Here is a 27,661-nt window from a genome sequence, read left to right as displayed (position 1 = left end):
TATTTCTATTAGGAATTGAAAATGCAGGAAAATAATGAAGGATTAGGAAATAATACTGTAAATGACTACAAAATCATTTGAAATTAAACCTGGGATCACTGGAAAAATCCCAATTACCAGAGTTGCCATTAATGCTGCCAAATTCTTTTGGTGAATAAGATGATAATCTGCCAGAACTATACCACAAATTGGATCCAACATTGCAGAGTGACCAACTAGCCATGATTATGCAAGGCTGTCACTAGTTTTTACTAGCCTCCAAGGTTGAAAAGCAATGCCAAGCAATGCAGTCAGGAGAGCTCCATTTCTGAACTTGAACTTGGAATGCCTGAGAGTGACCAGTGCATTTTCTGGGGCAACAACATTGGCTGCAATTTTGGTTCTGATAGTGGCTAGGATCATTGCTGTGAATCCTCCAATTTGGCCGAGAAGTTGAATTGGATTACTTCATTAAATGCCAAATGTAATTGCCCCCCATGAAGATTCGAAGGCCAGCCTGACCAATAATTTGATGTCTGGCTCTTGAAATAAGCCATTGCGTGTCCCTGGTGTTCCCTAGAGAAACAAAGAGGATCCATGAGACAGTTGGATCAAATGTCTTCATCCTGGTGATTTTCTAACGAGTAGAGCTTCCGAATTTCTATGTATAGATACAGCTGAAAATAACTCGATTGTATTTTTGCACGTTTTAATGCAATTAATGTTCCTTAATTCCTAGCAAAATTTCCACTTTAATTTTGTCAATGGAAAAGCCTAAAAAAATATGTGAATTGTAAAGGAAATGCAGGCAATTTTGCACTAGTTTCTAGTAGATACTTAATTTGGCCTTTTCCCCTTCCAACCATAGAGGAAAATTCAAGCCCCTTACTCAAAGCATGCAGATATTTATACACGGAGTCAGAATATACTCAAAACAATTCGGCCTCTAATATATAGTATTAATTAGGAAAAATGCTGAAAAAATTACATGTACGAGAGGTTTTTTTTTTTTTTTTTTTACAAAAAAATCATAATTTAAAAATAGAGAAAAAAATTATAAATATTGAAATTTAAGACCTATTAAATGCTATTTCTTAAGAGTTATTATATGAAGCAATTGAATTAAATTTTAGTTTTTTTTATTACGTTATGTAATAATTTAAAGTGTTTATTAGTTTAATGTCTGATTAAGAATAATAGTAATTTAATTTAAATGTTTGTAACGTGTTTTATCGAGTTTGGACGGTAAAAATCCTTTGATTTGTTGCACCAGAAGTTTGCATTCACCAAAAAATGGATTGTGTGGTGATAAGGAGAAGCACCGCCTTAATTTATGTTTTTTTTCTCTTGCATTCCTTCCACATTTTTCCATGCTCCAAGCACAATGGATTATATCTAATTAATACATATCCCAGAAGATCACTTAGAAAATTTAAGAAAATAAATAATATTATATAATCTATAGATAATTCTAAATAAATAGATTGTACCCAATAAAAAAATGATGGAAGATGCATGCAATGGATAAAGTCCCCCAAATGTCTATCTAATATATAATTATCTATTTATTCGTGATACCTTAATTTCAGAATTTATTATAATATATAAATAGAAACTTTAACTCATATTTATATGATACTTTTTGTGAGATAAAATTATGAAACTTTTAAATTAAAACGGATAATATATTATAAGTTAGATGCGGATATTTATTTATATATTTTTGTTATACTCTTTTTCATGTGACATTTTTATGGTTCGTTTGTTTTTTTTTTATACTGATGAGAGATAAAAATCGTTTAATCAATACCAATTTTAGACTTTGCTAACTACTAAAATCATTTTAGATTAAATCAAGTAAATTATATGAAAAAAAAAAAATCTTTCGATGTAAGATTAGAGTGTCATAATCTCTCCACTTTTAAAATTTAATGTCTTTATTAAGCTAAATCTAATCACATGATTAAGATTATACTGGACATTAAGATTTTAGAAAAGATCACACTAGATATTAGAATTTTAGAAGTGACTCTGCAGCGTCCCACTGTACTTAGTAACTCTCACAATGTAATACTTAGTTCCTTGGTAATTGCTTTGATATCATTTGAGAAGATCTGTACTCAACCTGTAAGATATTATTTGCTTTGATAAAAAAATCTCATGATTTTATCTCACAAAAAATATTTTATATATTTAAATTTAAATCTTTACATATATATCATATAATATTTACATATTTTTTTAATATAAGATCAGAACGTCACACAAAATTTTTTTTATGTAACAAAAAGTACTTGAAGTGAAAAGAAGAAAAAGTCATGAAATCCAAATTGATTTGAAGGAGAGCTCTTCAAATTTTTTGGTAAGATTTGACGAAGAGAAAAAGTTGAATAGCCCTCTGTTTTAAGAATTAAACAAATAAGAAAATTTGGTTCTTTATGTGAAAAGCCCATGTGGCTGCTGGACCCATTTGAAAACTACTATAAAATGGACTCCACAGAGACTTGCTTTTTAATTTTTTTAATTACAATGTGCACCTTGCAACTGTCAATAATTAACATTTGTAAATTATTTCATTATTGGTTTCTTCACAACATATAGAGAGAATTTGTTGTAAATGGGACTCAATTCCAAAAGCCAAATCTCACTCTCCCTTTTGTTTTTGACTCCCTAACCAAATTATGGTACCCTACATCTCCCTTTATTTAGGACAATTGAACAAAGACCCCAAACAATTGTACTCTTTTTTTTTTTTTGGTACAGAAATGGTGAATTGTGAATGTAGTAATACTTTTTTTTTTAAATAATTGAGACAAAGAATTTAACATTTTACAAATAGATCACATGAATGTTGACATATTAAGACCCAAAAGGTGCGCGTTGAGGAATTCCTTTTCTTCTCCTCGCACTTGAAGGAGGTGGCGGGTTAATGTCTTGTTGTGAGCCTTCACGCAATTCTCCTACTTCCCCTGATATGCCTAATTCTCTTCTATCCATCAACATCTCATTCTTGGTCTCTAAGGTAAAACTTGCATTCCCATTTCTCTTTATTCCTACAAGCTAAGTTAATATTAAAAATGAGATTAAGATTCACATGAGTTTTAATCAATTAAAATTTTAACCCAAGCAAATTTACATACATACATATATTTATACACACAGCTTGAAAAATATCTTTTATGCATATGATCATATATAATAATTGATAATAGAACTGATAATGATGATCATTGTGGTGGTAGGATGGTGATGTTCATATATATATATATATATATATATATACATATATATGAAATGAAGGATGATGATCATGATGTACTATTATGCATGTTGATGACAATGTGATCCAATGGTGAATGATGATGAGAAGGAAATATGTACAATGTGAAGCAAATAGAGAAAATTAATGGAGGCAAATTATGCTAACCTTACATCCCAATGAACAAAAACGAAAAGGGTCCAAGAGGCTTCTTCCACAGGTTTCACAAATATGAGCTACTCCTTTTCCAGATTTTGGTTGAGGCCTCTGATTCAGAAACAGAACCCTGGCACTGTTTATCACATAAGTTTGTACCCCACTTATATCCAATACCTTTTGAATCTCTGTAACCCTCACTACATCATGATATGAAGATCTCCTTATCTAAAAAGCAAAACACCACACCCCCATTATTGCAAATACCAGAAAAGAAAAAAAAAACAATGTTTCTCCATTGTTGAGTTTACCTGAATTACTTGATGATCTTTGTGTTTAGAAGAGCGGCAATAAAAGCAAAATGAATCTCCACTACAATCTAAACAGTACATGTTACATTCACCCCTAGCTGCATCTCCATGTGTTCTGCAAACTGTGAAAAAGGCTGTACTTAGCAATGACTCTAGCCATGGCGGCACCAGCATTGCAGCCTGTCTCGGGACACCAAGAAAATGAATAATGAGACAAAGAAACCAAACCAGGGAAGAACTAAGAACAAGAAGTAGAACAAGAAAGAAGTAATGGCAATGGCATTACCATTGTTAATGAAAAAGAGCTTTTTGCAGTAATGGGGGGGTTTAGCTTTTGATCTCAAAGAGAGAAAGAGAGGGCTAAAACGAATTTGCAGCTTAGAATTCAACCAACAAAACAACGCTTGGACTAATTAAGGGACAAGGCTCATAAACAAATGCTGCAAAGTCTAGGGGGTGGTTTCGACGGATTAGATCGATGGTGGTGGCTGAAGTTGATCCACAGCCGTTGGATGAATAGACAAGGATGGCTTTGGCGCCTACGCTACTTTTGGTTCCTCTTTTGCGTGTTTACTTAGGCACAAGGTCGGTCCCCTTAACTATGCAACGACGCTTCAAGCTGTTCGCACAATATGAGCACCACCAACCTTTGTGCCACATGTGCAGGCCTCCACGTGGCTTAATCAGGATGGTTGGTTTTATATAAAGGGTCCCAATGCTATATAGTTTCTTTCAAGTTTGAGTTTTTTTTTTTTTAATTTATAAATTGAGAGATAATGCCCTATGAATGATGATGTCCTTTTCATAAAGCTCCCTAAAATTGGGCAAGGATTTACAAATTAAATGAATTTTATATCATTATTTCTTGACCCTTGTTAATCTTTTTACTAACTATTATTTTATTTATTTTATTCAAAAATAATATTATCAATTATAATTTGTAAGTGAAGCTTAAATTTAAGATGACACATATATTTTAAAATATAGTAAAAAATAAAATACGTATCACTTTTTTAATTTCACTTATAAAATTAAAAATATTTTATAATCATTGTATAAAAAAATATTTTATTAATTAAATTGTAATAATAAAATTTTGTTTAAGTTCCGGTGTCTTTATAAATGTTGAATTCATAGCATAATAAAAATGCATATATATATAATTGGGCAATATTCATTTCGTTATTTTTTTCCCAAGAAAATATTTTATTTGCAAGTCCTTATAAAACTTGTTCTAATTATAAATCATAGAAATGTTTAGATTTTGACAAATGACTTCATGTCACAACCTCATTAAATCAAGCTGTCCAAATTAAAATGTGTAGCAAGAGTCCATTTTTTTTCTGATTAATTTGACTGTAAAATCACATGTTCAACCTCTCATAATGGAAAGGAGACATGAATCACATAAGGAGCACATCAATCAAAGAACAAAATGAAGATATATCTTTTTTCCTATTCCAAAAACACAAATTGATCAACCATTTAAAAACCAAAATTACTTAAAATGAGATTAATATATAATTAAAGAGTAAAAAAAACCCACAAAAACCTAATTAATGTATAATCTCCTTTTAGTGTTATATTTATATAGTATTAAGTAGAATAAAATACCCAGCCGTTGAAAACAATAAAATATAGTTGTAGGGTTGCCGGCAGCACTGTGGTTTTTGGTGGGTTCCAGGTTTGCCTATCAGGAAAATGTATTCATATTATCTTATGCGCCATTAAAGTATGACAAATTGGAAAATGACATGGTCTGGCTTACAAAGAGATTCAAGATCTTCATAATTTAAATGTAATGCCGATCACCATAGGTATCAGAATCTTATATATTTGGAGCATATATCGCTACAACTCGTTGAAAGCGACACAACATTAAATCGTATTATGAAAGGTAATTTCAATGTAGGTGGATGTTCAAATTTGGGTTATCAAAGTCACCCAAGTTGCTATCATCATCCGGTTTCATTGGAGGTCATTTGCTGCCGTGGAGGAGAAGTTTTGCATGAGAACTATTTCCTACCTTTTATTTCAATTGAAATTATGAAACTTAATGCGTCAGTTTCATATATATATATAAGAAAATTTAATTTATACTATGAAATTATAATAAGATATCTTTTTGACCCTTTTACTCTCTAAAAATTAAATTTTCTTGTGACCATGGACCTTAAGGAGTGGGAGTTCTGTTAAAACAGTGGTTTGCTTTTTAACAATTTGTGAAAAAAGAACATGTTGAGAGCTGAGAAAAGGGGGTTTCACACAAATGAAATAGAAAAGGACTTGACTTAGGGTTTTGTCCTTTGTAGAACTTCAAAAAACAAAAGCATTTTCTCATGTGAAAGAAAGAAAAGTTGAGAGAAAAGGTAGGTATAGATTATGATGGGAATCAAATGGATGCGAATTATGCGGTAAAATGCGATGCAAAATCTTATGCCTAAACAAACAAGTTAAAAAAGTAGGTCAAGCAATCTAAGATATGACATGTTAATATAAAACGAAAATTATACGAATAAAATATAAAAAAATGACACAATTTAAAATTTTAACAAAAATTATATATAAATTTAATAAAAAAACATATATGTCATATTTTTATATTGATATATATTGTAACACGTAATTTTGATATAAAATATGTTATAAATATATGAATTATCAGTATTTTATACAATAAAAAATACGAATTATCAAATTTATTAAAAAAAAGAGAAAAAAAAATTCCCATACAGGAACAACACATTTTAAGGACTTGTTTAAGAAATGCTTTTGATGAGCATGTTTTGAAGGTGGGATAGAAAAAAGCATGAATGCAATGTGAATAATTAAGTTAATTTTTCTAAATAAATGCTCATATCTAAATTAATCAACTTCAAATTTTTAGTTTGATAAAAAAAAATCGATAAAATTCAAGCTGACACAAGTTAATTATTGAATCAATTCGTAAAATTTAAAAACTCGGAGTATAAATATAAAATAATAATCATTTTTTCTGTTATCTAAATTAAAGATAAATTTTCTAGGATTTGTGTGTTTTTACAATATTTGAAATTTACTTACGGCTTACAAGGGTTTTTCATTGTTATAAAAAAAAAAAAAAAAAAAAGACCAATAATTTTTTTGCCAAAAGAACAATTGTTATAATAGCATCATTAACATTAATTTCATGCATATGATAGTGAATTCTATATGCTGCAACTTTGCCATTTCATTTGGTCGACTTTTCCTTGAGGTGGCAGAAAGTGATTGGTTTAATTCATAAAAAATAAATAAATAAAGGGGTGGGATAACTTTGTGTAGGAACCAGTGCTGGCAATATGGGAACGTGACTGTGAATCATAGTAAGCTGTTTTTAGTTGTAAGATCATATGTAATAATTAATACTGTAATATCAACTAGATATGATAATTCGTATATTTATATCATGTAAAATATTACAATTCATATATTTATATGATATTTTATATAAAAATTACATATTATAATTCATATGGACACAAAAATATGAATAATATTTTTTTAATTTTGTTAAACTTATATATAATTATTATTAAAATTTTAAATCATGACACTTTAGTATTTATTTTTTATGTCATGCTTATGTCATATCATTATGTCATCAATTATCAACATCCATAAATGATAAATCGAATCAGAAATTTTGAATACCATCATATAATTTTGTTACTACTAATTTCACGTTTTGTTTAATTTCCTAATTACATTTGATGATCATCCAATCATAAAATCTAGAGTTACATAAAAAATTAATACAATGATTTATATATGTATGTCAAAAATATGTAAGCTGGGATGACCTTGGAACCACCACGAAAGTGGAATTCCATTAGAAAGTAATTAATTTGGGTATATAGTGAACTATGTAAAACATATTCCTCAAATTTTGGATGCTTATGGAATAGAATTATTGTTTCGGTAAAAAAAATAAATAAATTTGGTTGATGAAATTTTATTTTGAAATTTTATTTCGAAGATAAAGAAAAACTCTCGAAACTATTAAATTTTTTATAATAATAGGTCTTTACATAATTTTTTATTATGATTGGCTAATTATAATATTATAATAAAAAAATTGTAAGTGAAATATTATCGTTTAATTGTTAAAAAGAACGTCGAGTAATCAAAGGGTATTTTATAATGTTTTTAAGAATTAAGACCCATTTGGATGCATGATGGAGGGATTTCCACAATTCCATGATGCCATTTTATGATTTAAAAGATTCAATTATACTCATAATATGGTTGGGAATGTTTCCATCACACGTCCAAAGGATCCTTAGACATTTAAATTTCTAATACAAGCATTTTCATTGCAGATTCAAGTGGCTATCATTTGAGTTTCTTTTCCAACTTTGAGGAAAGAAGAATAATTCGAATGTAGATGTGATGAATAAATGATGTTTTCATATACCTACTATCACGAAGTTGAGAGACTCACTGAGAGGAAAGCTCTCTCTTCCCCTACAAATTACAACAAGTATAACAGTCACAAACAAAGCTATTTTTAAAGGAAAAAAGTTGTCCCATGTTCATTTCTTCCAACCTGGATAGATAGCCCATTTCCAAGTTCAAAAGATCATTGAGCTTTGTATCAATGTCTCCGTTTCGCAATGAAAAAGAAAACCCAAATGTGATCCTCTCAAAAGGGACATTGTCCCTTCCTTAAGACAGGGCAAATTGAAGGAACCTTTCAACTTATTGTCAATTAGCTACGTAAAAAATAATAATAATCTTGTAAGATATTGTGATTGTCCATGGCAATATGTCCTCTTTCCTTTTGGATTTCAATGGTTGGTTCTTTTCTGCTTCAATGTCATCATTCGACTATAAGCTAGCTTTTTCGCTATTTGTAGTCTCTTTCTTTTCAGCATTCCCCGGCTGTTCCTTTGTCATGGGAACTAAAAGAAAAATCAGACTCTTTTTGGGTTTTAACTGATTTCCCATCTGTTAGCAGTTAAGCTTTTCATTTAAAAGCTTCGCGTTGGAATTTGGGATAAACGGGTTCAAGGCAACAAGTTTGCTATGGAACTGTCAATTCAGGTTCCACAGTATTTAACTTGTTGCGTGTTTAGATTCTAATAGCTTCAAGTTTAGCATAAGAGGAACGATTGGCTCTTCTCAATCCAGCTGAACAAAAACAAAGTGGAAAGATCGTATTAAACACAATTGATTGGAAAAAGTTCAAAGGTTTATTTGGGTTTTTGGCAAAGAAAGCGAGAACATATGAATTTCATACACCAAGCAAGAACAAGCAACAGCCTCTCAATATAAAGGTATACAAATACAATCAATAACTATCTCCAGGAGTTTTCATCATCCAATTTGAGAAGTTTTAGCAGCAAGATGAATTAGAGCTCGCCGGTGGTAACTAGTCCGGAGCTTCTTGTACTTCTGCACAAAAGTCCCTAGATCTATCTCCCTGTCAAGGAGCTGCCTGTGCACAATTTCTGATTCCTCTTCTGACTTATTCATAGCATCTGCAAAGAGGAAAAACCATCCTTTATTTCTTATGCATCAATGATCTCAAGCCTGAGCCTTAGGAGTAAACTATATGTACCTTGAAGCCTATCGGTAAATGATGCAGGGGAGTAGAACTTCAAAGTCTCTTCTTTCTGTCTCTCAAGCTCATTTAGTTTTTCCTGAGCAGCTGCCAATTCTGTTGTGCGGATAATTCTGCACTGTGTACACGTAAAAGAGAAAAAAAAAAAGGTTTTGGAATTGATATACTGACATTAATCAATGACAAAAATATTAATACAAGATGTTGTGAATGCCTCACCTGGTTTCTTAGCTCCATTATTTGTGGTTCTTTATCCAAATTGTTCCCTGTTTATTAAAAAATATATAAATTGGCAATTGTCTACCTGTGCACATTTCTATGTATGAAATTTATGGCATTATCATAAATATTGTGGAATAAGAACTTACTAGTAAGCTGCAAAGTCTCCTTGCGAAGTTCATCTCTTATCTGGTAAAAGTTATCAAGAAAGAGTAAAAAGCAAACAAAATGATGAAATACACAGTAACGACAAACATGGTTTTCTTGTTGCATGCATGTGTAGTTCAATCAAATGGTATTCCAACATCAGATAGCCAAAAGAGAAACCACATCATGATACCAACAAGGAACTGGAACAGTATGTGCAGTTTACATTAAAATAGAACAGAGTAAGGTCCTAATTGGTGATGCATGGTACTCCTATTTAAAAGCACACCCAAATGAACGAAACAAGGGTGAGCCAAAAAGATTCAGCTAACAGAATTTGACAGGCTAGCCACTACCAGTTTAATCCTGATTAAATTTTAACAGAAGATTATCTCCAATACCAATATAACCCTGACATCATCTTTGCTTAAGTATTTAGAGTTAAGTCTTCCTTTCCATGTCTTTTAAATAGTCCTAGTAATCACTGCCGAATAATCCCTTATAAACAGGAACATAGTCCCACTAACTTCCTAAAAAATCAAAACTTTATGAGACCCTAGCTCCTTAGTGCTATGCACTTTTAGGCTAATAATGGCTTGTCTTCATAGCCCCTAAAGTATCAGCTTTTGGGCATATGACATGGCAACACCAGCATACAAAAACTAGCAATATGAGTCAACAATCTGAATAGCCATTATTTATACTCTTGATATTGAGGTCAGCAATAGACAACCGATCTCACCAAACCCACTGGTTAACCACAACCCTTGTTTACGCTATGGCCTAACAAACCATCAGAATTTTTGAGACCAGAGGAGAGGACTACAAACGAAGAACATGGTACATAGTGCAAAAGGACAGACAACATGCAAAATTCTTACTTTGAAAAGGTAAAATCAAATAAAACAGGCCAATTTTGCTACTTACATTGTTTTGAATTTTAACCTGGTCAACTGATAGTAAGAACTGATTGTACGAATCCTTGTCAGACAAAAGCTTCCGTAATTCATCAACACTAAGAAAATAAGAAAGTGATTAGGAATTGAGATACGCTCTAAAGAAAAACACGCATTTTTCCTTCAATAAGTTCCCAACATTTCTGAAGCCACAAATGCAAATAATCAAAACAGAAAAATGACAAAATAAATAAAAGAGCATAATTCATTTGTAGTAATGCACAAAAATAATAAGGAATTAGAATTTTAAATTTTTGTTAGAAGAGGACATGAAGATTGCTTTACCAATAGCAAGATCGAGTGCAAGAACCAGACGCCTTACCTTTTGTCCTTTAGAAGAGCAATGATTCCTGCAGCTTCAGCAGGTGAAACAGGTGAGGGAGAATGTGGACGATCTGCAGGCCTCTGTAAGTTGAAGCTGTTAGATGCACTGCTACTTGGTGTCATAGATTGAGAAGCATTGGGGGAGCCAACTACAGAAGGAGGATACCAAGAATGCGAAGAAACCTCTTGTGGGTGTGGCTGAGCTTGTTGCTCCTGTGAACCCCTGCAACATGATCAAAATTTTAGTGAAACCAATATGCATGTCATAAATTGTATTTGAGTGAAAACTGTAAATGAAGTTAAAAAGATCACAATCGTGATTAACTTTTGACCATTATTGCACAAGTACAACTACGGTAAAACTTTTATATACCCACACAACTTTTATTAATGGAATTTCTCAAGCATTTGACAGTATTACCCCATTGAAATCCAACATAAGGTGCATACCAAATTGACTAGGTAATAACACCAAAATACTTAAAACAAGTCCACATCTGTGAATTGCCCTAGCATGTTTAGCAATTCAGAGATGCTCATCCCTAAATCTAACTTCATGAAAACAAATATCGTTATAAGTGATAATGATTCCCACATTATGCTTATTCAAAACTGCTACTGTTAGTTTTTATACCTTCATCTCCTTCATGTGTACAGAGCACCTCTCTTTTATTCTATTTTAAATAACAAACAAAAGTAAGAAGTAGTTTGAGCACTTTTGGTTTAGTTACAATTTCTCATCCAACTAAAACATGTTTTATACTATAAATTACAATGACCCAATTGTTCTTTAGCATAAATTTTAGTCTTTGATGATCAAACAGCCTCCCAACACCCAAAAAAATGGTAACTGGTGATTCTAAATATACAATATACCTTAAAATTCCAAGGAAATGCGGATTAAATGACATAATAAACCCTAAAAATCAAACAAATCCGCAATTATATGAATTTCACAGAAACTCTAAACGAAGTTCAAATAAAATCACAAATCTAAGTGAAATTAGTCAAAATTTGCAGGCAATTGAAAAATACCAGCATCACAGAAAAGAAAAAAAAGAAAACCCCAAAATTAGGCCCTGGATATCGAAATTCAAAACATTAAAAACAGAAGCGAATAAATCGAAACCGATTATCCAAAAAAATCACAAGAAAATTAATCAAAAGAGATAAAAGAGTTAACAAAGAAAAGTACCAGAACTTGAACATAGCTCGGAAGAGGGCGGCGTATAGGTCGTTGGATGATCAATCAACCCAATCAATCGAAACCAAAAAAAAAAAAAAAAAAACCACCTTTGATTGATTTGAGTCTTCCACGAAGAAAAAGAAAAAGTAAATTGTTTCTTTCATAGGAAATATTATTTGTTTTCTTTTTTATTTTAACCATTCTGTTTACACGTGGGTGATTTTTATTGGGTTTGGACATGCGTCCCTGAACGGCGCAAAACATACAAATTTTTAGATGAAAATTGTGAAATTTTTTTATAAAAATATTTAATAAAAATTTTAAAACAATAAATCGGTAGATCAATGAAAAATTATTAAAAGTATTATTTATAATTTAAATTTAATTTTTATATATTTAAAGATTAAAATTTAATAATATTTTTATTAAAAATATTTATGTAAAGAAAATCAATTTTTTAAAAAAAATTTTACTTAATTTATACACTAAAATCTTTTAATTTTTAATTTTATTTCATAATTTTTAATAAAAAATTTCATAAACTATACCAAAAAATTTCATCTAAAGTTTTCCCCTTGTTTCCCCTTGGACGAGGCTTCTAAGTTCTAATTGCCTGACATGAAACCTCCCCTTAGGTTCACGAAAATCATTAAAAGAAAAAAAAAATGAAGATTGTTCAACAGAATCTTGCTCTTAAACAACCTTGATCAGTCAAGATCATCCTGCAAGAACAAGACGATCTATGGCTTGTCTACATCGCCAAGGGCGACACAATCGTCAGTGACACGAGCAGGCAAGTTATTCACAACAAAAGCTCTGCCAATGTTGAAATCAAAATCAAAATCTCGGGTCAAAATTAAACTTTGAATCAAAATCACAGATGCTGATTATGTGAAAGACTCGTTGCGTGTGCAAGGTAGGAACCTAGTCGTCAATGAATTCATGGCCTCCGGTTCGTATCACACCGTAGAGAATGAGAGTTCAAAGAGTTTGAATTTACGAAGGAACTTTGGAACTCCAATGCCTTTGAAATTTTGCATGTTTGAAAAACCAGGAGCCGACCTAGCCGTGATACTCTTGCAAACAAGGGTCGGCTCAAGTGTTTTTGGTTGGACAAAGGATCACAACCCTTTCTGCACAGCTCGAGGCTTCAAAATACCATCCATAAAACCGCCCCAAACAAGTTTTATCAAGGGTTTATTAAGCCATGGCTCTATGAAAGAAGAGCTTCGGGGTTATTTGTTACAGGAAGCACAAAGATTGAAGATGAAATCGGTAAAAGACAAGCAGTCACGGTTTGTAATGGTGAATATAGGGAACAAGAATAATTTGAAAGAGATTTTACATGATAACGAAGTGATGGGATTGATTAAAAATACGAAAGCTGTGATGGGATTGATTCGGATCGTGCATGTTATGGGCCAAGGAATGTAGAGACAGCACAGGAGATGATGGCAATCGATTGATTACGGATGATTTATTTATGAGTAAAGAGATTGCATTGAGGCAAAAATATATGGAGATAGTGAAACCATTGAAGATAGCAGGCGGGAAAGCCTTTGTTTTCTCGTCTATGCATGTTTCAGGATAGAAATTGGCTGCGATTCTGAGGTTTCCATTGTCTGATCTTGATGAGCTTGTGCTTTGATCAGACATTAATTTACTATATTTTTCTTATTTTATTTCATTAAGGAACATTGAGATTAGAAAACTAATTTTGTCAATTTGACCCTGAATTAATTGCAATACCTTGCTCCCAATCAAATTATTTGTATATGTGAATGCTAAATTATGAACTCTTTTTCTTGAGATTAACCTTGATTATCTGTGACCTTGTTAGCTTCGTCATAAATTCCTAAATTCAATGCTAAAATTATATATAAAAAAAAAAAAGAATTCATAAACTTTACTATTTGGTTTAAATAAATTCTTACATTTTTATCATATTCAAATAAACTCTTAATTTTTAATTTACACTCAAATAACTCTTTAATAATTTATTTACCTAATAAAACACTTAATCTTTAATTTATAGCCAAATAAACCTTCATATAAAAAAAATTTGTTAAATAAAAACTTATTTAGATACAATCCGAATATAAAGACTTAATTAAAAAAATAAATAATTAAAGAGTTCCTTCACTATTTTTAACCATTTCTTTAATGTCATTATTGAAATCTTGTTAGTCCACTTGCAATGATAAATCGGAAAACCTTTTTACTTGATACCAAAATCTAATTCAATTGATTTATATTATCATCCTCAAAAAAATAACGTTTAAGAAATTTAACATTTAAATCCAAACACCTACTTCTCTTTTTCAATATATATACAAATATATATATATATATATATGTATATTTCAGTAGACCATCAGCTTTGAAAGAGTAACAAAAGGATGCAGAATTACATATTCATCTTATCTTCTTTTGATTTGTTTACAATAAGCCAGCTGATCTTAGAGCAGCTTTAAAGTCTTCCTCATTCTTCCAGTCAGGAACCTGCATCCCAGATAACATTTGAAAAGCAATCAGATGAAATGAAAAGCATAAAAGAAAAAGGACAAGATATGCACCAGCATAGACGGGAGGGCTTACCTCTGCTATTTTGGTGCCAAAATGATTTTCGATTTTGGACATTATCATTTCGTCCATATCGCCACAGAGCAAGTTAAACACAGCTCCTGTAAATCAGATAGAAATAGCTCTGAATAATGTGCTCTACCTCGAATGTCCATTAAATAGTATAAAGTGAAAACCCATCCCAAACAAGTGGTTGTTGCTTGAACCGAAAACAAGTCCAGTTCTCACTAGGTAAATATCACACACAAAAGTTAAAAGAAATAAACAACTGTAGAAAGGCATCAAAATGAACATGTTGTCTACCAAAAATCAAAACATAGGGACATCATTTAAAAAGCTTAACATAATAGAACCATATACCTAGCTCCAGTCAGGTTTATCAGGTATCAGGAAGCAATGATTAACACTCCTAACGAGGGATGAAGACGGTTCAACTCAAGTATTAACCTTTAAAGTAAAATCACATTTTGATTCAAAAACCTACCCTTGCGGCCAAAACGCCCTGCTCTGCCAATTCTATGCAAGTAAACCTCACAATCAGGCTCCGTACGATTGTCATGTTTCACAGGAAGATCATAATTGATGACCAAATTAACCTGCAGAAAGATACAATATCAGGATGACAAACCTTGTACACAGCCAGGCAACTGAGGGGAATCAGGGGAAGAGGTACCTGTTGCTGGTCAAAACCCCGTGCAAGAAGGTCAGTTGAAATGAGGACTTGAGTCAAACCATCTTTAAACTCTTTGACTATCTTGTCTCGGTCTTCTTGCTTGAGAGCACCTTGAATTGTGGTAACATCATAACCAAGGTCCACAAGTGACTTATGTAACATGCTTGCACTATTCCTTGTGCGTACAAATATTATTGTCTGCCCTAGGCGCTCTCCAAATTCAAAAATTCTCTCTTTAATCACCATAACCTTGGAAAGTTCATCTGGAACATTCACCTTGTACTGCTTCACTGACTCCAATGATAGTTCTTCCTTCTTGACAAATAGTTGATTGTGATCTCTCTTTACTATCTTTGATACAAAATTCTTGACAGTCTCATTAAATGTGGCAGAAAACAGGAGAACCTTGAAATTGATTCAAAACCAAGCATTCAGTCAGTCATTTCTATCCAAATACTAAGAATGCAACTAAGTCATGATGATAACCCTGCTTTCTTACCCACATAGGCTAGCCCTTTATACACAACAAAATACATATTCGAGTCAAATAGTGTCAAGATGTAAACAATTTCAGTGAATGGGCATTCGTCAAAAAAATTGGATATCTACCCAACAAGCAGAGTAATTAGTTTATAATTCATGTCATGCTTCATTCTGAACAGTATCCAAGTATAGGCTTTTTGTCGCCATACCTTAGACCACCAATTTTATGTCATTTCCAATGTTATTCGGCATGTGATTCATCTGTATTGATAAAGAATAGTAGAAGGAGCATCTTTCCAACAATCTCGAGATAAAGAAATCTTAAGATACTATATAGAAAATATTGATTAAGTATCTTTCTGACAATCTCTAGGTCAAGAAATGTTAAGACTGTATGTAGAAAAAGGTTGACATATCACATCCTAGATCCAAATAACATTTACAACACATCTTTAATACAAACCTGGCAGTGAGAACTCATCCTTTCAATATCCCTCATTATTCTCAAGGAATCATCTTTAAATCCATCCTGCAGCAAATAAATGTAAATGAGCAAATCAATGATCAATAGCACATTCCTCTAAGCATGAAATTTTCTCAACCGGTTCGATTATATGATTGAACTACATAATTAAAATAATGTCCATCCTTTCAAAATCAATTGTCTAAAAACAAAGCCATTCCAATCCTCCTCAAAGCTCCCTTGCAAACACACATTCCCAAAACAGAGAATACAATGAATACGATAAACAAAGATCTTTTGGAATGCTTGATAGCAAAGAGGAAACGAAATTAATTAATGGCACATTAATCCTACCATTCACCTAATTTAAATGGTTTTATCACCCCTTCCTGTTCTTACTTGTCTTGTCATCATGCTTTAAGGATCCTGTATTACTGTTCCTCAAAACTTACCCAAGCAACTCCCACAACCATACTCAAAGGCCAAAATATTCCAATAAGCTGAATAAAAGTCAAAGCAATATGGTAAAAATTCTGAACACATCACCTAAAATCCAAAAAGTTACACACTGGATGTTGCAAAGTTAGTTCTGGACGATGCAAACAAATTGTTAAGGCAGCTATAAATACTAGATACCACTAGAAAGATAAGTCCCAAGATGCCTTCTCACATACATAAAAAGCTTCACTAATAAACACAAGTAATACATTATATATCTACCCATACAGCTGACCTTAAGATACTCATAAGTTCATATATAGACAAGCAAAGTGCCAAATTGTTCCAAAAGAATAGCATTACTTATATTTTTAAATAGAAATAAAGTGTTTTTTTCTTTCCTAATACTAAAAACAAGATAATTATAATTCTAAATTCCATCACAACCTCAAGCAAATAAACCAGCAAAACAAAGGTTACCTCAGCCAGCATATGATCAGCCTCGTCAAACACAAGAATCTTCACATAACTCACACCCAATTTCTTCGCCGACATCCACTTCTTAATAGTGCCAGGAGTACCAATAACCACTTGAGCTGTAACAGGTGGCCGTTTATTAATTGGAATATAATTAGTACTGTCCATTGGAATAGCACATTCTGAAGTTATCCCAGTATGCTTCCCCATCTTCCTAAGCACTTCCAAATTCTGCAAAAATGAGCCCAAATTTTATCATCAAAACCAAAACCAAAATCCAAATTTCATTAAAACCTCGAAAATTCAAAATTCCAACAACTTAACCTGAATAGCCAATTCTCTTGTGGGACAAATGCAAAGTGCTTGAGGAGCTTTTATATTGGGATCGACACGAGACAGCATTCCAACCGTAAAGCAAGTGGTTTTTCCAGAACCATTATGAGCTTGAGCAATTAAATCCAGGTAAGGGGGAGTCAAAATCATTGGTAAACTAATAGCTTGAATTTTACTAGGCTTTTCAAATTTCATCTCAACATATAACCCCTTCAATAATTCTGGTGACAAATTCAATTCCTCAAATGTCAATGCAGACGTGTAAGGTGTATCCCTTGATGTAACCTAAGCAAATTAAACAAAAACTTACAAAAGTTAAAACCCTAAATCTCAGTCAAACTATGAAGCGAAAGCTGAAAATTTTTGGTTCAGTGATTTATACGGCTTTGATGTTGGAATCTTCGGGTTCGTCGAGGAACTTGTTGATCTTTTTGTTCTCGTTGATTGTGAGGTTTTCAACTTCGAGTTCCGGCGCGCCTTTTTCTTCCGATGTTGAGGAAGCGCTCGGTTCCTCCGGAGCTTCGTCTTCTAAATCAGCCCAGCTTGTTCGCGTCTCGGTGGCCTTTTTGGTTTCTTGTGGCGTTGGAACCTCGGCGGAGGTGGTGGCGGAGTCTGCGGCGGTGTCAGCCATGAAGTTCTAGAAAAGATGGAATATAAGGGAAATCACAAATCCGTTTCCTTTCCTTTTTCTGTGATTAGGGGACAAGGTTATATGGTGGCAGCGGTACGGGGGACTGTTTAACCGACTTGGATTTAGCTTAAGAATGACGCAGTAATTTTGCTTTTCACCTTAATAGTGACGCTGTCATATTCAAACGGGAAATTTACCGTTAATGTTTCTATTTTATGAGAAAGAAACATTGGCGTTAACGTCGTTAACGTCGTTTTGAAATTGAAGTATTAGATTATGCTTGATGTAGTTAAAAAAATAAATGATTGGAAATTTTTGGATAAAAAATAAGAAAGTTTATATTTTTTACATTCATTAATAAAAATAAATCACTCAAAATTAAAAAAAAATTGAGAGAGGTGTTAAATGTATTACATATTTACAAAATTATTTATTATATTTAGATTTTTTATATTAATTTAAAAAAATTATAATGATAAAATCAAGTAATTTTTAAATTTTTTTCATTTTTAATTTTATCAAATAATGAATGAAAGAAAATTATATTTTCTTTTAATTTTTTTATCTTTCTAATAAGTACACTTATAAAAAGAAAAAAATGTTTTTCATCAATTTATTTTTTAAAATTTTTATCTTTATATTTTTCTTTTCATACTATTACATAAAATATTAAAAATTTAATAATACAACGGTGTGATGATATAATAAAATATATTTTCATAGCCATCCAAAATAGAGCAATAATTAGTTTATAACCATTTTCCAATGGAAAAATAAGTGGTAGACAACAAACCTTCTAAATTATGGCACACAAGGCTGTGAGGTGAGCAATGCCCCTTAATTTTGTCAAACGCGGCAATCTTTTTCCCCTTTGCCCAATATCCCGACTGAAAATGAAAAGCTAACAAAGTTTCAAAACATTAGTCTTCGAGTATCTTTTTAGGACATATTTCCATTGAACATGTACAATTGTTTCCTTTGTTCCTTCTTTTCGTTTCTGACTATTTTCACTCCCACAAGCTTTATATCTAACCTAATATCAAAGCTTTTTAATCACAATCCTTGACAAAGAAATCAGATAAATTTATTTTCAAAACTTAAAATCGTATAAATTTAAAATTTATTTTAATTCGTAACACTTTCACTTATCAAAAATAAAAAATATTATCTTTTTCTTTAGTCAATATCTCAACTTCGGATTGCCAAACAACCCGAAGTTTTCAAATTTTTTTTTTTATAATTTGCATTGATAGATTTTTTATATATCTAGCACCAAGTAAGATGTGATTATCATCATTAACCAATGTGTATCCTTCTAAAATAAATAAAAAAAGCTTGTTTCTCAAATTCGAGTTTAAGTTGTTTCATTATTATAATTAAAATTAAAATTTAAAATTTTTAATATTGAGCGATTCTAATATCATTGAACTAATAATTCATTCATCGTTCCATAGTTTTTTTTATATAAACAAAGAGTTACCTTTAAAAAAAAAAAAAACAGATAAGCATCAAAATCCAGATTAAAGAATAGTTTGTTGCCCTTAGTAAAGGGTTTTCAACCATAAAAGCAAAACTATTTTTCATAAGGAAAACGTGGTTGATCTTCACCTTTATTAAAGATAGGGGTAAGAAAAAAAATTGAAAAATCTAAAAATTGATTTAAAATTATAATATTTAATTTGATTCAAATTTTTTTTATTTTATTCTAATTAAATTTAAATATTAATTATATATATTATATTGAATTGAAAAGTAAAAACTTTAAAAAACTCAAATCAAACCAAATTAAATATTTTTCATATATATTTTAAATTTTTATAAAATAAAAATAATAATTTTATATTAAATATACTTAAATATATTAAAATTTTATATTAAAATAATATATAAAAATTAACAAATGATAAATCAATTCAAATTAAATTTTAAATTTTTATAATATTATATAACATTTAAAAAGATTAAATTAAACTTGATTTGAATCGATATTATTTTTAATTAAAACATATTTTGTAGTAGGTTTCACTTAAAAGCAGTGAGCTTAGAATTCCGAGCGGGGCTGCTTGATGTTAGTAATTTGCTTATTCATGGCTGCCCTTTAATAATGACAGAAAATCCATGTCAAGTCTCAATCGGATATCCAGCTTCTGTAAATATATGAAACATATATTTAAATTACAATTATATGCATATATTTTTTTAAACATATTTTTTATACTAAAATTATTAAAAAAATAAATTTTAATCATTAAAATTAAAATTTAATATCTTATCAACCGATTTATCAAATATGTTATATCTATTATGTAAGAAAAAAATAAATTTTATATTCCTTATTAATATTAAATAAAAAATTTGACAATTTTTGCACTAATGTCTGGGAGACCTCGGCCATTGTCCTAAGGGTATTTTCGTAAAACACATAAGTCACCTCAGACTCAATCATAGATCAATGAATACTCATTGTACCCATCAAAGAATTTAGGCCAACTTTATAACATGTCTCCTGTTCTTAGCATTTTCCTTTCATCCAAACCATCACATTCTTTAATTTAATTAATTTTATATTATTGATATAATTTTTGGTTTGATGAGAATAAAGTTTGTTGTAAGTTGAATTAAAAGTTTTACTTTCAAATTAGATCATCATTTATGAAATTAAAAAATAAATAAATTAGATATGTAATGTTTTGAACTCTTAACAATTTTTTTCTTTTTTTATTTTATTTTTATTAAATTTAATTAGTCTAAATATCAAAATTATGAGTGAATATTGATGACTTGATAATTAAAATACTGTTGACATAAACATTAAGGTGCAATCAAAGATGATAATCGATTAAGTTAAGAGAAGATTTTTGTTCATTTCAAAATTTGATTTAATATTGTACAAATTTATTTTAATATAATTCGATGTAAAATTAATAAAATATTATTTTTAATATAAATATAAATTAATTAATTAATTAATATATATACCGGATAATATATAAATTTAAAGTGTAATTACGTATAATTTCATCTAAAATTGAAGTGAAAAAAAGAAAATCCACCAATCGATGTATGCATACCATAACTACCGAGAAATTTACCACCAAATCATTGCCAACTGAATAACTGGCAAAGAAAAAGACCAAAAAAAACCATTGCCATCTGAATTTACCAGCCCCTACAAATTGAAGGATATTTTCGTCTTTCCGCATAATTCCTCTTAACCTCCAATTTAGCTCGTAATTGATCAGTCTAACTCCTTTCTCTTAAGCCTTCACAGTCTGGTTTTTTCTTTTCTCTCTCTTTTTATCTCAATGCAGAGAATCAAACAAGATCGATCTTTTTATTTCGATCTCTCTTTGTAAAAAGAAAGAAAACCCATCTTTTGGATTTTCTCCAAACCTTTGGAAAATGCGGGCTTTGAGTCAGCTGATCTTGGGATTTTTAGCACTCTTGTCGGTGGTTTACTGTGCTGTTATTCCACTGGAGAGGGCTTTTCCTTTGAACAAGCGAGTTGAGTTGAGTCAACTCGTAGCTCGAGACCAACTCAGACACTCTCGAATCTTGCAGGGTCTCCTTGTTGGTGTCGTCGACTTCTCTGTTCAAGGCTCCTCCGATCCCTTCCTCGTCGGGTAATTTTGGCTCACCCTTTTTGTTTCTTTATTTCTTGCTCTCAGTTTCTAAGGTTTTGCATTAATGAGTTTTTTTTTTTTATGAATTTAATCATTTACTTTGTTTCCAGCTTCATCTTTACGCTTCTTTTGACCGCTGAAGATGAAATCTTGTCTTCCTTTTGCTTAAAATTTTCTTTGAATTTTGTCTTTGTTCTCTTGAGTTGTTTTTGCTTTTCCTCCCTTTAATATGGAAATGGAATTGGTAACGTATAGAAATGTAGATAGCGACATTGGTTTTGTTCTTCAATCCTTTGTTTTTGTTTTTGTTTAGGCTTTATTTTACAAAGGTGAAACTTGGATCTCCTCCTAGAGAATTCAATGTGCAGATCGACACTGGGAGCGACATATTATGGGTCACCTGCAGTTCTTGCATTGATTGTCCCCAATCCAGTGAACTCGGAGTAAAGTCCCTTTCCTTTACTTCAATAATTTGATAAGTTTTACAATGAAAACGACGATCGAAAATGTAATTGCTAACTTGTTATGTCATGCATTGTACAGATTCAACTCAGTTTATTTGACACTGCAAGTTCATCATCTGCTAGGCTGGTTTCTTGTTCAGATCCATTGTGTTTTTCAGAATTTCAAACTACTGCAACTCAGTGCTCTCAGACTAATCAGTGCAGTTACTCCTTCAAGTATGGAGATGAAAGTGGAACATCAGGTTATTATGTATCTGATATGTTGTATTTTGACGCTGTTTTCGGACAGTCTTTGATTGCCAACTCTTCGGCTCTCATTGTGTTTGGGTGAGCTTCCATGACTCATTGGGGATTTGCTCTTGCGACTGATATAAGATTGGAAAGAACCATTAAGATAAATGAAAGACGAGGAAGAAAAATGATAAAAATAAGGGCCCAACCATCTTAGTCTATTATGAAATTCTTCTTTTGAGATAAAGTTTATATGTCATCAATCAGTGTAAGTCTGGTGTGATCCTTAAATACAACAATGGACGATAAAATTAAAATGCTTAAATGCCATGAAAATGGATTGGATACCAGGCAATTATAAGTGATTGAGCACCTAGAATGAGGTTAATGTGGAGTTCTATTAGTGCACTTGATTTGACCATGGAGGAAGGAAAGTAAACTTGGTCATGTAAGTTGCACATGGTACCTTCCATCTGCAACAAATCAATTTTGCGTATTTTTTTCCTCATTTGACTATGTCTTTAATCAAATAAGTATCTTAATTATCTTAAATTCTAAATAGCTGTTTGTCTTATGTTAATCTGAATTTACTATGTTATTTACTTATTCCCCTATGGACATGGTGTGGAAACAGGTGCAGCACATATCAGTCTGGTGACTTAACTACGACAGGTAAAGCTGTGGATGGAATATTTGGCTTTGGCCAAGGTGATCTGTCTGTTATATCACAATTGTCATCACGGGGTATAACACCTAGAGTTTTCTCACATTGTTTGAAAGGAGATGGCAGTGGAGGGGGTATAATGGTTCTTGGTGAGATTATGGAGCCCAGCATTGTTTATAGTCCGCTTGTCCCATCACAGTATGCCCTCTTTCTTGCATAACTTTTGTTGTCTTTGTCGGTGCTGCTTTCACTCTGATGGTTTAGTTCTATTCTCTTTAAGTGGAAAAATTGTAAATAATGCTGGTAAAGCAAGTCAGATATGTTCATGCTGCAATTAGATAATCTTATCTTTCTTATTCCTTCAGTCTAAATGAGTCACATGCTGTTGGTTATTTTGAATTTTATTCCATATTAGAACAAGTGCTGGGTACCTAGGGAGTTTACTGGTGCCTTGCTGGCCATTCAGGCCTTTTCACCTTTTGCTGCAAGTTTCTTTGTTGTTTAAACCTTAAACCCTATCAAGAATTTCTTTGTTATTTAAACCTTAAACCTTATCAGGAGCTAATGCTTCATTCTCCCAGCAGTTAGTGGTTTGCTGGTTGGACTTTGTTGGCATAACATAAAGGCAAGATTGGTGTTGCTAACAATTCACATTGACTACGCCTCTAGAAATTCTGTATCGCTCTTGCTCTAATATGTTGTTTTTAACGTCTGAAAGTATGCTCTGATTGTAATTTATGTTATTATGGGGAAGGCAGTATCTGATACTGTTGTGCATGTTCCTTATCTTACCACACTTTCCAGGATTCAAGGCTGCTCTTAATCTTGCAAAAGCTGGGTTTGTCTACTATCCCACATCATTTTTCCCACTCTTTTTGATAGTGGGAGTGGAAGGAATTTAGGTCTATGAAGGGGTGAAGTAGATTTTGTCAACATGCTTATTATTTATTTATTCTTTGGTTGGTGAATGGATGTTTTCATGAACCATCTCAGTCTTTACCGTGTAAACATTTCTTTTGCAAACATATGATCTTTCTGTTTCACTTGGAATATATGGCATAGTTCCAGCAAGTTTGACCATTTCCTTATTTAAAATTTTCAGGCCCCATTATAATTTAATGCTACAGAGCATCGCTGTCAATGGACAGTTGCTGCAAATTGATCCAGCTGTTTTTGTGACATCGAGTAATCGTGGTACTATTGTTGACTCCGGAACAACTTTGGCATACCTTGTGCAAGAGGCATATGATCCATTTGTTAGTGCTGTAAGTAAGAATATTCTTTCAATTTTCTTTAATGTAAAGCAAAGTTAATGGTGGCATAGAATACAAACATCTCTTCTTGAGATTGCCACCCTGAAAGCATAAGATATTTAGTTATATTGTAGTACTTTGCTACTAATGTGTTCTGATGTTGACTTGCATGTTGAATTTGCAGATAACCGCTATTGTTTCATCATCTGTGACTCCCATCATTTCTAAAGAAAACCAGTGTTATCTAGTCCCCACCAGGTTAATTCTCTAGCTTTATCTTTTTGTAGCAATTTCATGCTAGTGTTTTTCTTCAGAGAAATTTTTTGTTTTCCTGTGCTTTTCTGTTCTCCACCTACCTATCATTTCCCCACACCTAATTACAATTTATTTAAATGAGATGGATATCTGTTTTATGGTCAGTGTAAATGAGATATTTCCTACGGTTAGTCTAAATTTTGCCGCTGATGCATCAATGGTGCTAAAACCAGAAGACTATCTTATACTCTCTGGTTTCTACGTAAGTTGTCCTACCTAATTATTCTGTTAAATTCAACATCTCTCAAAGTTATGAAGTAGAAATGATTGCTGATAATGGAAATTCTGTTGCATGAAGTGTAATGGATCATTTTGTTTTTGCAGGATGGAGCTACAATGTGGTGCATTGGTTTCCAAAAGGTTCCGGGTGGAATAACAATTTTAGGAGGTTAGATATGGTTTTCTTTGAATTGAATATAAGTTTGGAGCAATAAACAATTTGATTCCACTCCCAGTTATTGAATGGAGGGTTTGAGCAAATTGCATCTGCCGTTTTGCACTACACCATTGATAATATTTGCTCCACTTTGTTACTTTCTTAAAGATGAATTTAACCATTTTGTGGTTTATCCATTTTGCAGATCTTGTCCTTCATTTATAATATTTGCTCCTCTTTGTTGCTTTCTTAAAGATGAATTTAACCATTTTGTGGTTTATTGATTTTGCAGATCTTGTCCTAAAAGATAAGATATTTGTTTATGATCTTGCTCGTCAACGAATTGGATGGGCTAACTATGATTGTAAGTTCAATTGATAATAAAATTATAGGGTTTTTCCCCTCCGATTTTTTTGCTTCATTTAGCAACTTGACCCAGTGTCTCTTACATGTCTCTGAATTTCTACTTGTTAGGCTCATTATCTGTAAATGTCTCTATTGCTTCCAGTAAGGACTTCATAAATGAAGGACAGCTGAGTGTGAGTAGCTCAACGACAGAGATGCTATTCAAGCTTATACCTTTGAGTTTGATAACCCTACTAATGCAACTCTTAGATTTTGTGGAGTTCCAGGTTTTGTAATTTAAACCTCAGTCTGAAAATTTATTCTTTGTATATAGTAGATTGACCGATCTTTATTTATGGTGATCAGCAAGGCATTTGTGCCTTTTAGTAAGATAGCAAAGGGATCTCAACAATGTGAAATTCTTCTCTGGTTCGGATTGCTTGTGAATGGGGCGCGACATCTTCTCTTCTTCTTATGGAACTTGTCCTTCTCCTTGTAAAGAATCCTCCATGTCCACCGTCCAACATTGCTAGAAATGTATATTATCTATCTGCCAGATTCGAGGTGTTGTTTAGGTGTGTAATATTTTGCCATTGGAAGCAGAAGAGGTACTCAATTTTTCTTTAGATTCTTCTCTGGTTCGGATTACTTGTGTATGGGACAAGACATCTTCTCTTCTTGTGGAAGTTGGCCTTCTCATTGTAAAGGATCCTCCCTCCCTGTCCAGCATTGCTAGAATTGTATATTCTCTTCCTGCCAGATTCTAGGTGTTGTTTGGGTATGCAATTTGTCGCCATTGGAAGCAGAAGAAGGTACTCAATTTTCTTTTATCAAGTCACTACTTAGGTTTGGTTTAGGTAGAGATGTAGAAATAACATTTGGTGTTTAAATTCAATTTTGTAAGCATCATTGTTTGTTTGGTAATATGAAAATGTTCATACTTTTTCATTCTTTCCTTTTCCTTGTGGTTTAAGCCAAATGAAATAACCATTTTTGTTCTGCAACGCATGTTGATGGAAGTGAGTTTCTCACCTTTTTGACTTATTATTCCATTAGAAGACACCTCAAATTTTAAAGAAAATGTTTGCTCAAAGAACTATTCAAAAGGAATTCTTTAAACAATCAAGAAAATTTTAGAAAATAATAAAAAATCCAAGAAATTATTTGTCCAAAAAAAAATTAAAAAAAAACTTATTAGCCATGGACGTAGCGGTGAAACGTTGTGAAATCTAATATTTATTTTAAAATTTGATTGGAAATTTCTTATCATATTGACAAATACGTTTTATGATTGAATTTTTAATATTTTAATTATAAAACGCATTCTCCAAGTGATAATGTTTCAATAGACTTTGTAAATAAACCTTTTAAGTATAAATGAAATCTAAAATTTTTTATGTAAAAATCTTTAATTTTGATATTGTTTTTTTATGTAAAAAGTAAATTAAGAAATTATAAAAACAATATATTATATTACAATATACATAAAAATCTGATAAAATTTGCTTACATGTAATCTTATATATACAACTTATTTTAATGACACATAGGATAATTTTAAATATACAATTAAATAAAATTTTTTAAAATTTACATGTACATTCTATCTGAATGATAAAAAAGATTTTTTTTTAAATTTTAATTATTTATCAAATAATTTTAATAAATTATTTAATTTTTTAAATTTTAAATTTTCAAAATTAAATTTATCCCAATCTTTCAATATATATAAATGTTATCCTAAATTTAAGCAAAACAAAAAAAATTTCATCTCACACTAAATCTTAGAAATTATATAACTTATATACTATCAAAATCATACACGGTCTAAATCAATAGTTTTATAAATTTAATATAAAAATAGTCTTATAAATTTAAATTAATTAGAATTTATGATTGAGAATTATGGCTTACCAACTTTCTTATTTTTTTTATGATTTAAAATAAAAAATATCTTATCTCAATTTAAACTCATATATATCTTAATTTAAAATTATACAAATATTTTTTTATCTTGATATCAAAATACACATTATCACTAAATAATTAAAGATTAAGAGATAAATAAATAAATCATGCATTTATTTATGCTAGAAAAAATTGTAATATTTAACTTCAACAGTGAATAAAATTGTAAAAGGTAATGACAGATTATGCCAAGAGCAATCTAGGTCTCAAAAATTCAGAA

At 31.3% G+C, this 27,661-nt stretch overlaps 4 protein-coding genes across 12 annotated transcripts; 1 reads left to right on the top strand and 3 right to left on the bottom strand.

Moving 5' to 3' along the window:
* Positions 1 to 48: 48 nt before the first annotated feature.
* Positions 49 to 4,328, bottom strand: LOC111297815 (protein RGF1 INDUCIBLE TRANSCRIPTION FACTOR 1-like). Of its 2 annotated transcripts, none has more exons than XM_089741362.1 (4): positions 3,992 to 4,328; positions 3,706 to 3,885; positions 3,407 to 3,622; positions 49 to 555 (listed from the first exon to the last, which is right to left on the bottom strand). In XM_089741362.1, exons 1-4 carry the CDS (start codon positions 3,992 to 3,994, stop codon positions 451 to 453), a joined length of 504 nt encoding a protein of 167 aa, XP_089597488.1. In that variant the 5' UTR covers positions 3,995 to 4,328; the 3' UTR covers positions 49 to 450. The 2 variants fall into 2 exon arrangements, with proteins under 2 accessions (XP_089597488.1, XP_089597487.1); XM_089741361.1 differs by lacking the exon at positions 49 to 555 and adding an exon at positions 2,515 to 3,039 and having other exon boundaries at positions 3,992 to 4,280.
* A 4,529-nt stretch (positions 4,329 to 8,857) lies between these two features.
* On the bottom strand, positions 8,858 to 12,290 carry LOC111296961 (vacuolar protein-sorting-associated protein 37 homolog 1-like). The gene is made up of 7 exons (XM_022891465.2): positions 12,131 to 12,290; positions 10,934 to 11,158; positions 10,583 to 10,670; positions 9,658 to 9,697; positions 9,509 to 9,555; positions 9,287 to 9,407; positions 8,858 to 9,206 (listed from the first exon to the last, which is right to left on the bottom strand). Exons 1-7 carry the CDS (start codon positions 12,142 to 12,144, stop codon positions 9,043 to 9,045), a joined length of 699 nt encoding a protein of 232 aa, XP_022747200.1. The 5' UTR covers positions 12,145 to 12,290; the 3' UTR covers positions 8,858 to 9,042.
* A 2,067-nt stretch (positions 12,291 to 14,357) lies between these two features.
* Positions 14,358 to 18,271, bottom strand: LOC111296563 (DEAD-box ATP-dependent RNA helicase 38-like). The gene is made up of 8 exons (XM_022890934.2): positions 17,954 to 18,271; positions 17,563 to 17,856; positions 17,242 to 17,469; positions 16,324 to 16,389; positions 15,378 to 15,782; positions 15,189 to 15,300; positions 14,720 to 14,805; positions 14,358 to 14,623 (listed from the first exon to the last, which is right to left on the bottom strand). Exons 1-8 carry the CDS (start codon positions 18,200 to 18,202, stop codon positions 14,561 to 14,563), a joined length of 1,503 nt encoding a protein of 500 aa, XP_022746669.2. The 5' UTR covers positions 18,203 to 18,271; the 3' UTR covers positions 14,358 to 14,560.
* A 3,171-nt stretch (positions 18,272 to 21,442) lies between these two features.
* LOC111297309 (aspartic proteinase 36-like) lies at positions 21,443 to 26,428 on the top strand. 8 transcript variants are annotated; one of them, XM_089741360.1, is made up of 12 exons: positions 21,443 to 21,825; positions 22,139 to 22,268; positions 22,369 to 22,616; positions 23,155 to 23,192; positions 23,301 to 23,382; positions 24,287 to 24,449; positions 24,622 to 24,695; positions 24,858 to 24,954; positions 25,077 to 25,140; positions 25,421 to 25,492; positions 25,603 to 25,667; positions 25,840 to 26,428. In XM_089741360.1, exons 1-12 carry the CDS (start codon positions 21,605 to 21,607, stop codon positions 25,858 to 25,860), a joined length of 1,275 nt encoding a protein of 424 aa, XP_089597486.1. In that variant the 5' UTR covers positions 21,443 to 21,604; the 3' UTR covers positions 25,861 to 26,428. The 8 variants fall into 8 exon arrangements, 7 of the variants coding, with proteins under 7 accessions (XP_089597486.1, XP_022747740.1, XP_022747739.1 ...); XM_022892005.2 differs by having other exon boundaries at positions 25,603 to 25,760; XR_016326169.1 differs by having other exon boundaries at positions 23,155 to 23,382; positions 25,637 to 25,760.
* Positions 26,429 to 27,661: the final 1,233 nt, after the last annotated feature.

This window comes from Durio zibethinus, chromosome 12 (genome assembly GCF_047325235.1).
Source record: "Durio zibethinus cultivar Kanyao isolate XHJ-2024 chromosome 12, ASM4732523v1, whole genome shotgun sequence".
Taxonomy (NCBI): domain Eukaryota; kingdom Viridiplantae; phylum Streptophyta; class Magnoliopsida; order Malvales; family Malvaceae; genus Durio; species Durio zibethinus.
This window is presented reverse-complemented; position numbering and strand designations above follow the sequence as displayed.

What these genes read in the sequence shown, in the direction of transcription:
- LOC111297815 (XM_089741361.1), bottom strand. An exon ending in AAGATCATCAAGTAATTCAG is followed by an intron (nt 3,623 to 3,705) that starts GTAAACTCAACA and finishes TTTGCTTTTTAG; the next exon opens with ATAAGGAGATCTTCATATCA. An exon ending in TTTGTTCATTGGGATGTAAG is followed by an intron (nt 3,040 to 3,406) that starts GTTAGCATAATT and finishes ATATTAACTTAG; the next exon opens with CTTGTAGGAATAAAGAGAAA.
- LOC111296961 (XM_022891465.2), bottom strand. An exon ending in GCTCTTCTAAAGGACAAAAG is followed by an intron (nt 10,671 to 10,933) that starts GTAAGGCGTCTG and finishes TTATTTTCTTAG; the next exon opens with TGTTGATGAATTACGGAAGC. An exon ending in GGAGACTTTGCAGCTTACTA is followed by an intron (nt 9,556 to 9,657) that starts GTAAGTTCTTAT and finishes TTTAATAAACAG; the next exon opens with GGAACAATTTGGATAAAGAA.
- LOC111296563 (XM_022890934.2), bottom strand. Translation starts at nt 18,202, where the DNA reads ATGGCTGACACCGCCGCAGACTCCGCCACCACCTCCGCCGAGGTTCCA. An exon ending in GGGGTTTTGACCAGCAACAG is followed by an intron (nt 15,301 to 15,377) that starts GTACCTCTTCCC and finishes ATCTTTCTGCAG; the next exon opens with GTTAATTTGGTCATCAATTA. An exon ending in TTGGCACCAAAATAGCAGAG is followed by an intron (nt 14,624 to 14,719) that starts GTAAGCCCTCCC and finishes TCTGGGATGCAG; the next exon opens with GTTCCTGACTGGAAGAATGA.
- LOC111297309 (XM_022892003.2), top strand. Translation starts at nt 21,605, where the DNA reads ATGCGGGCTTTGAGTCAGCTGATCTTGGGATTTTTAGCACTCTTGTCG. An exon ending in AGTCCGCTTGTCCCATCACA is followed by an intron (nt 23,383 to 24,286) that starts GTATGCCCTCTT and finishes TAAAATTTTCAG; the next exon opens with GCCCCATTATAATTTAATGC. An exon ending in TGGAATAACAATTTTAGGAG is followed by an intron (nt 25,141 to 25,420) that starts GTTAGATATGGT and finishes TTGATTTTGCAG; the next exon opens with ATCTTGTCCTAAAAGATAAG.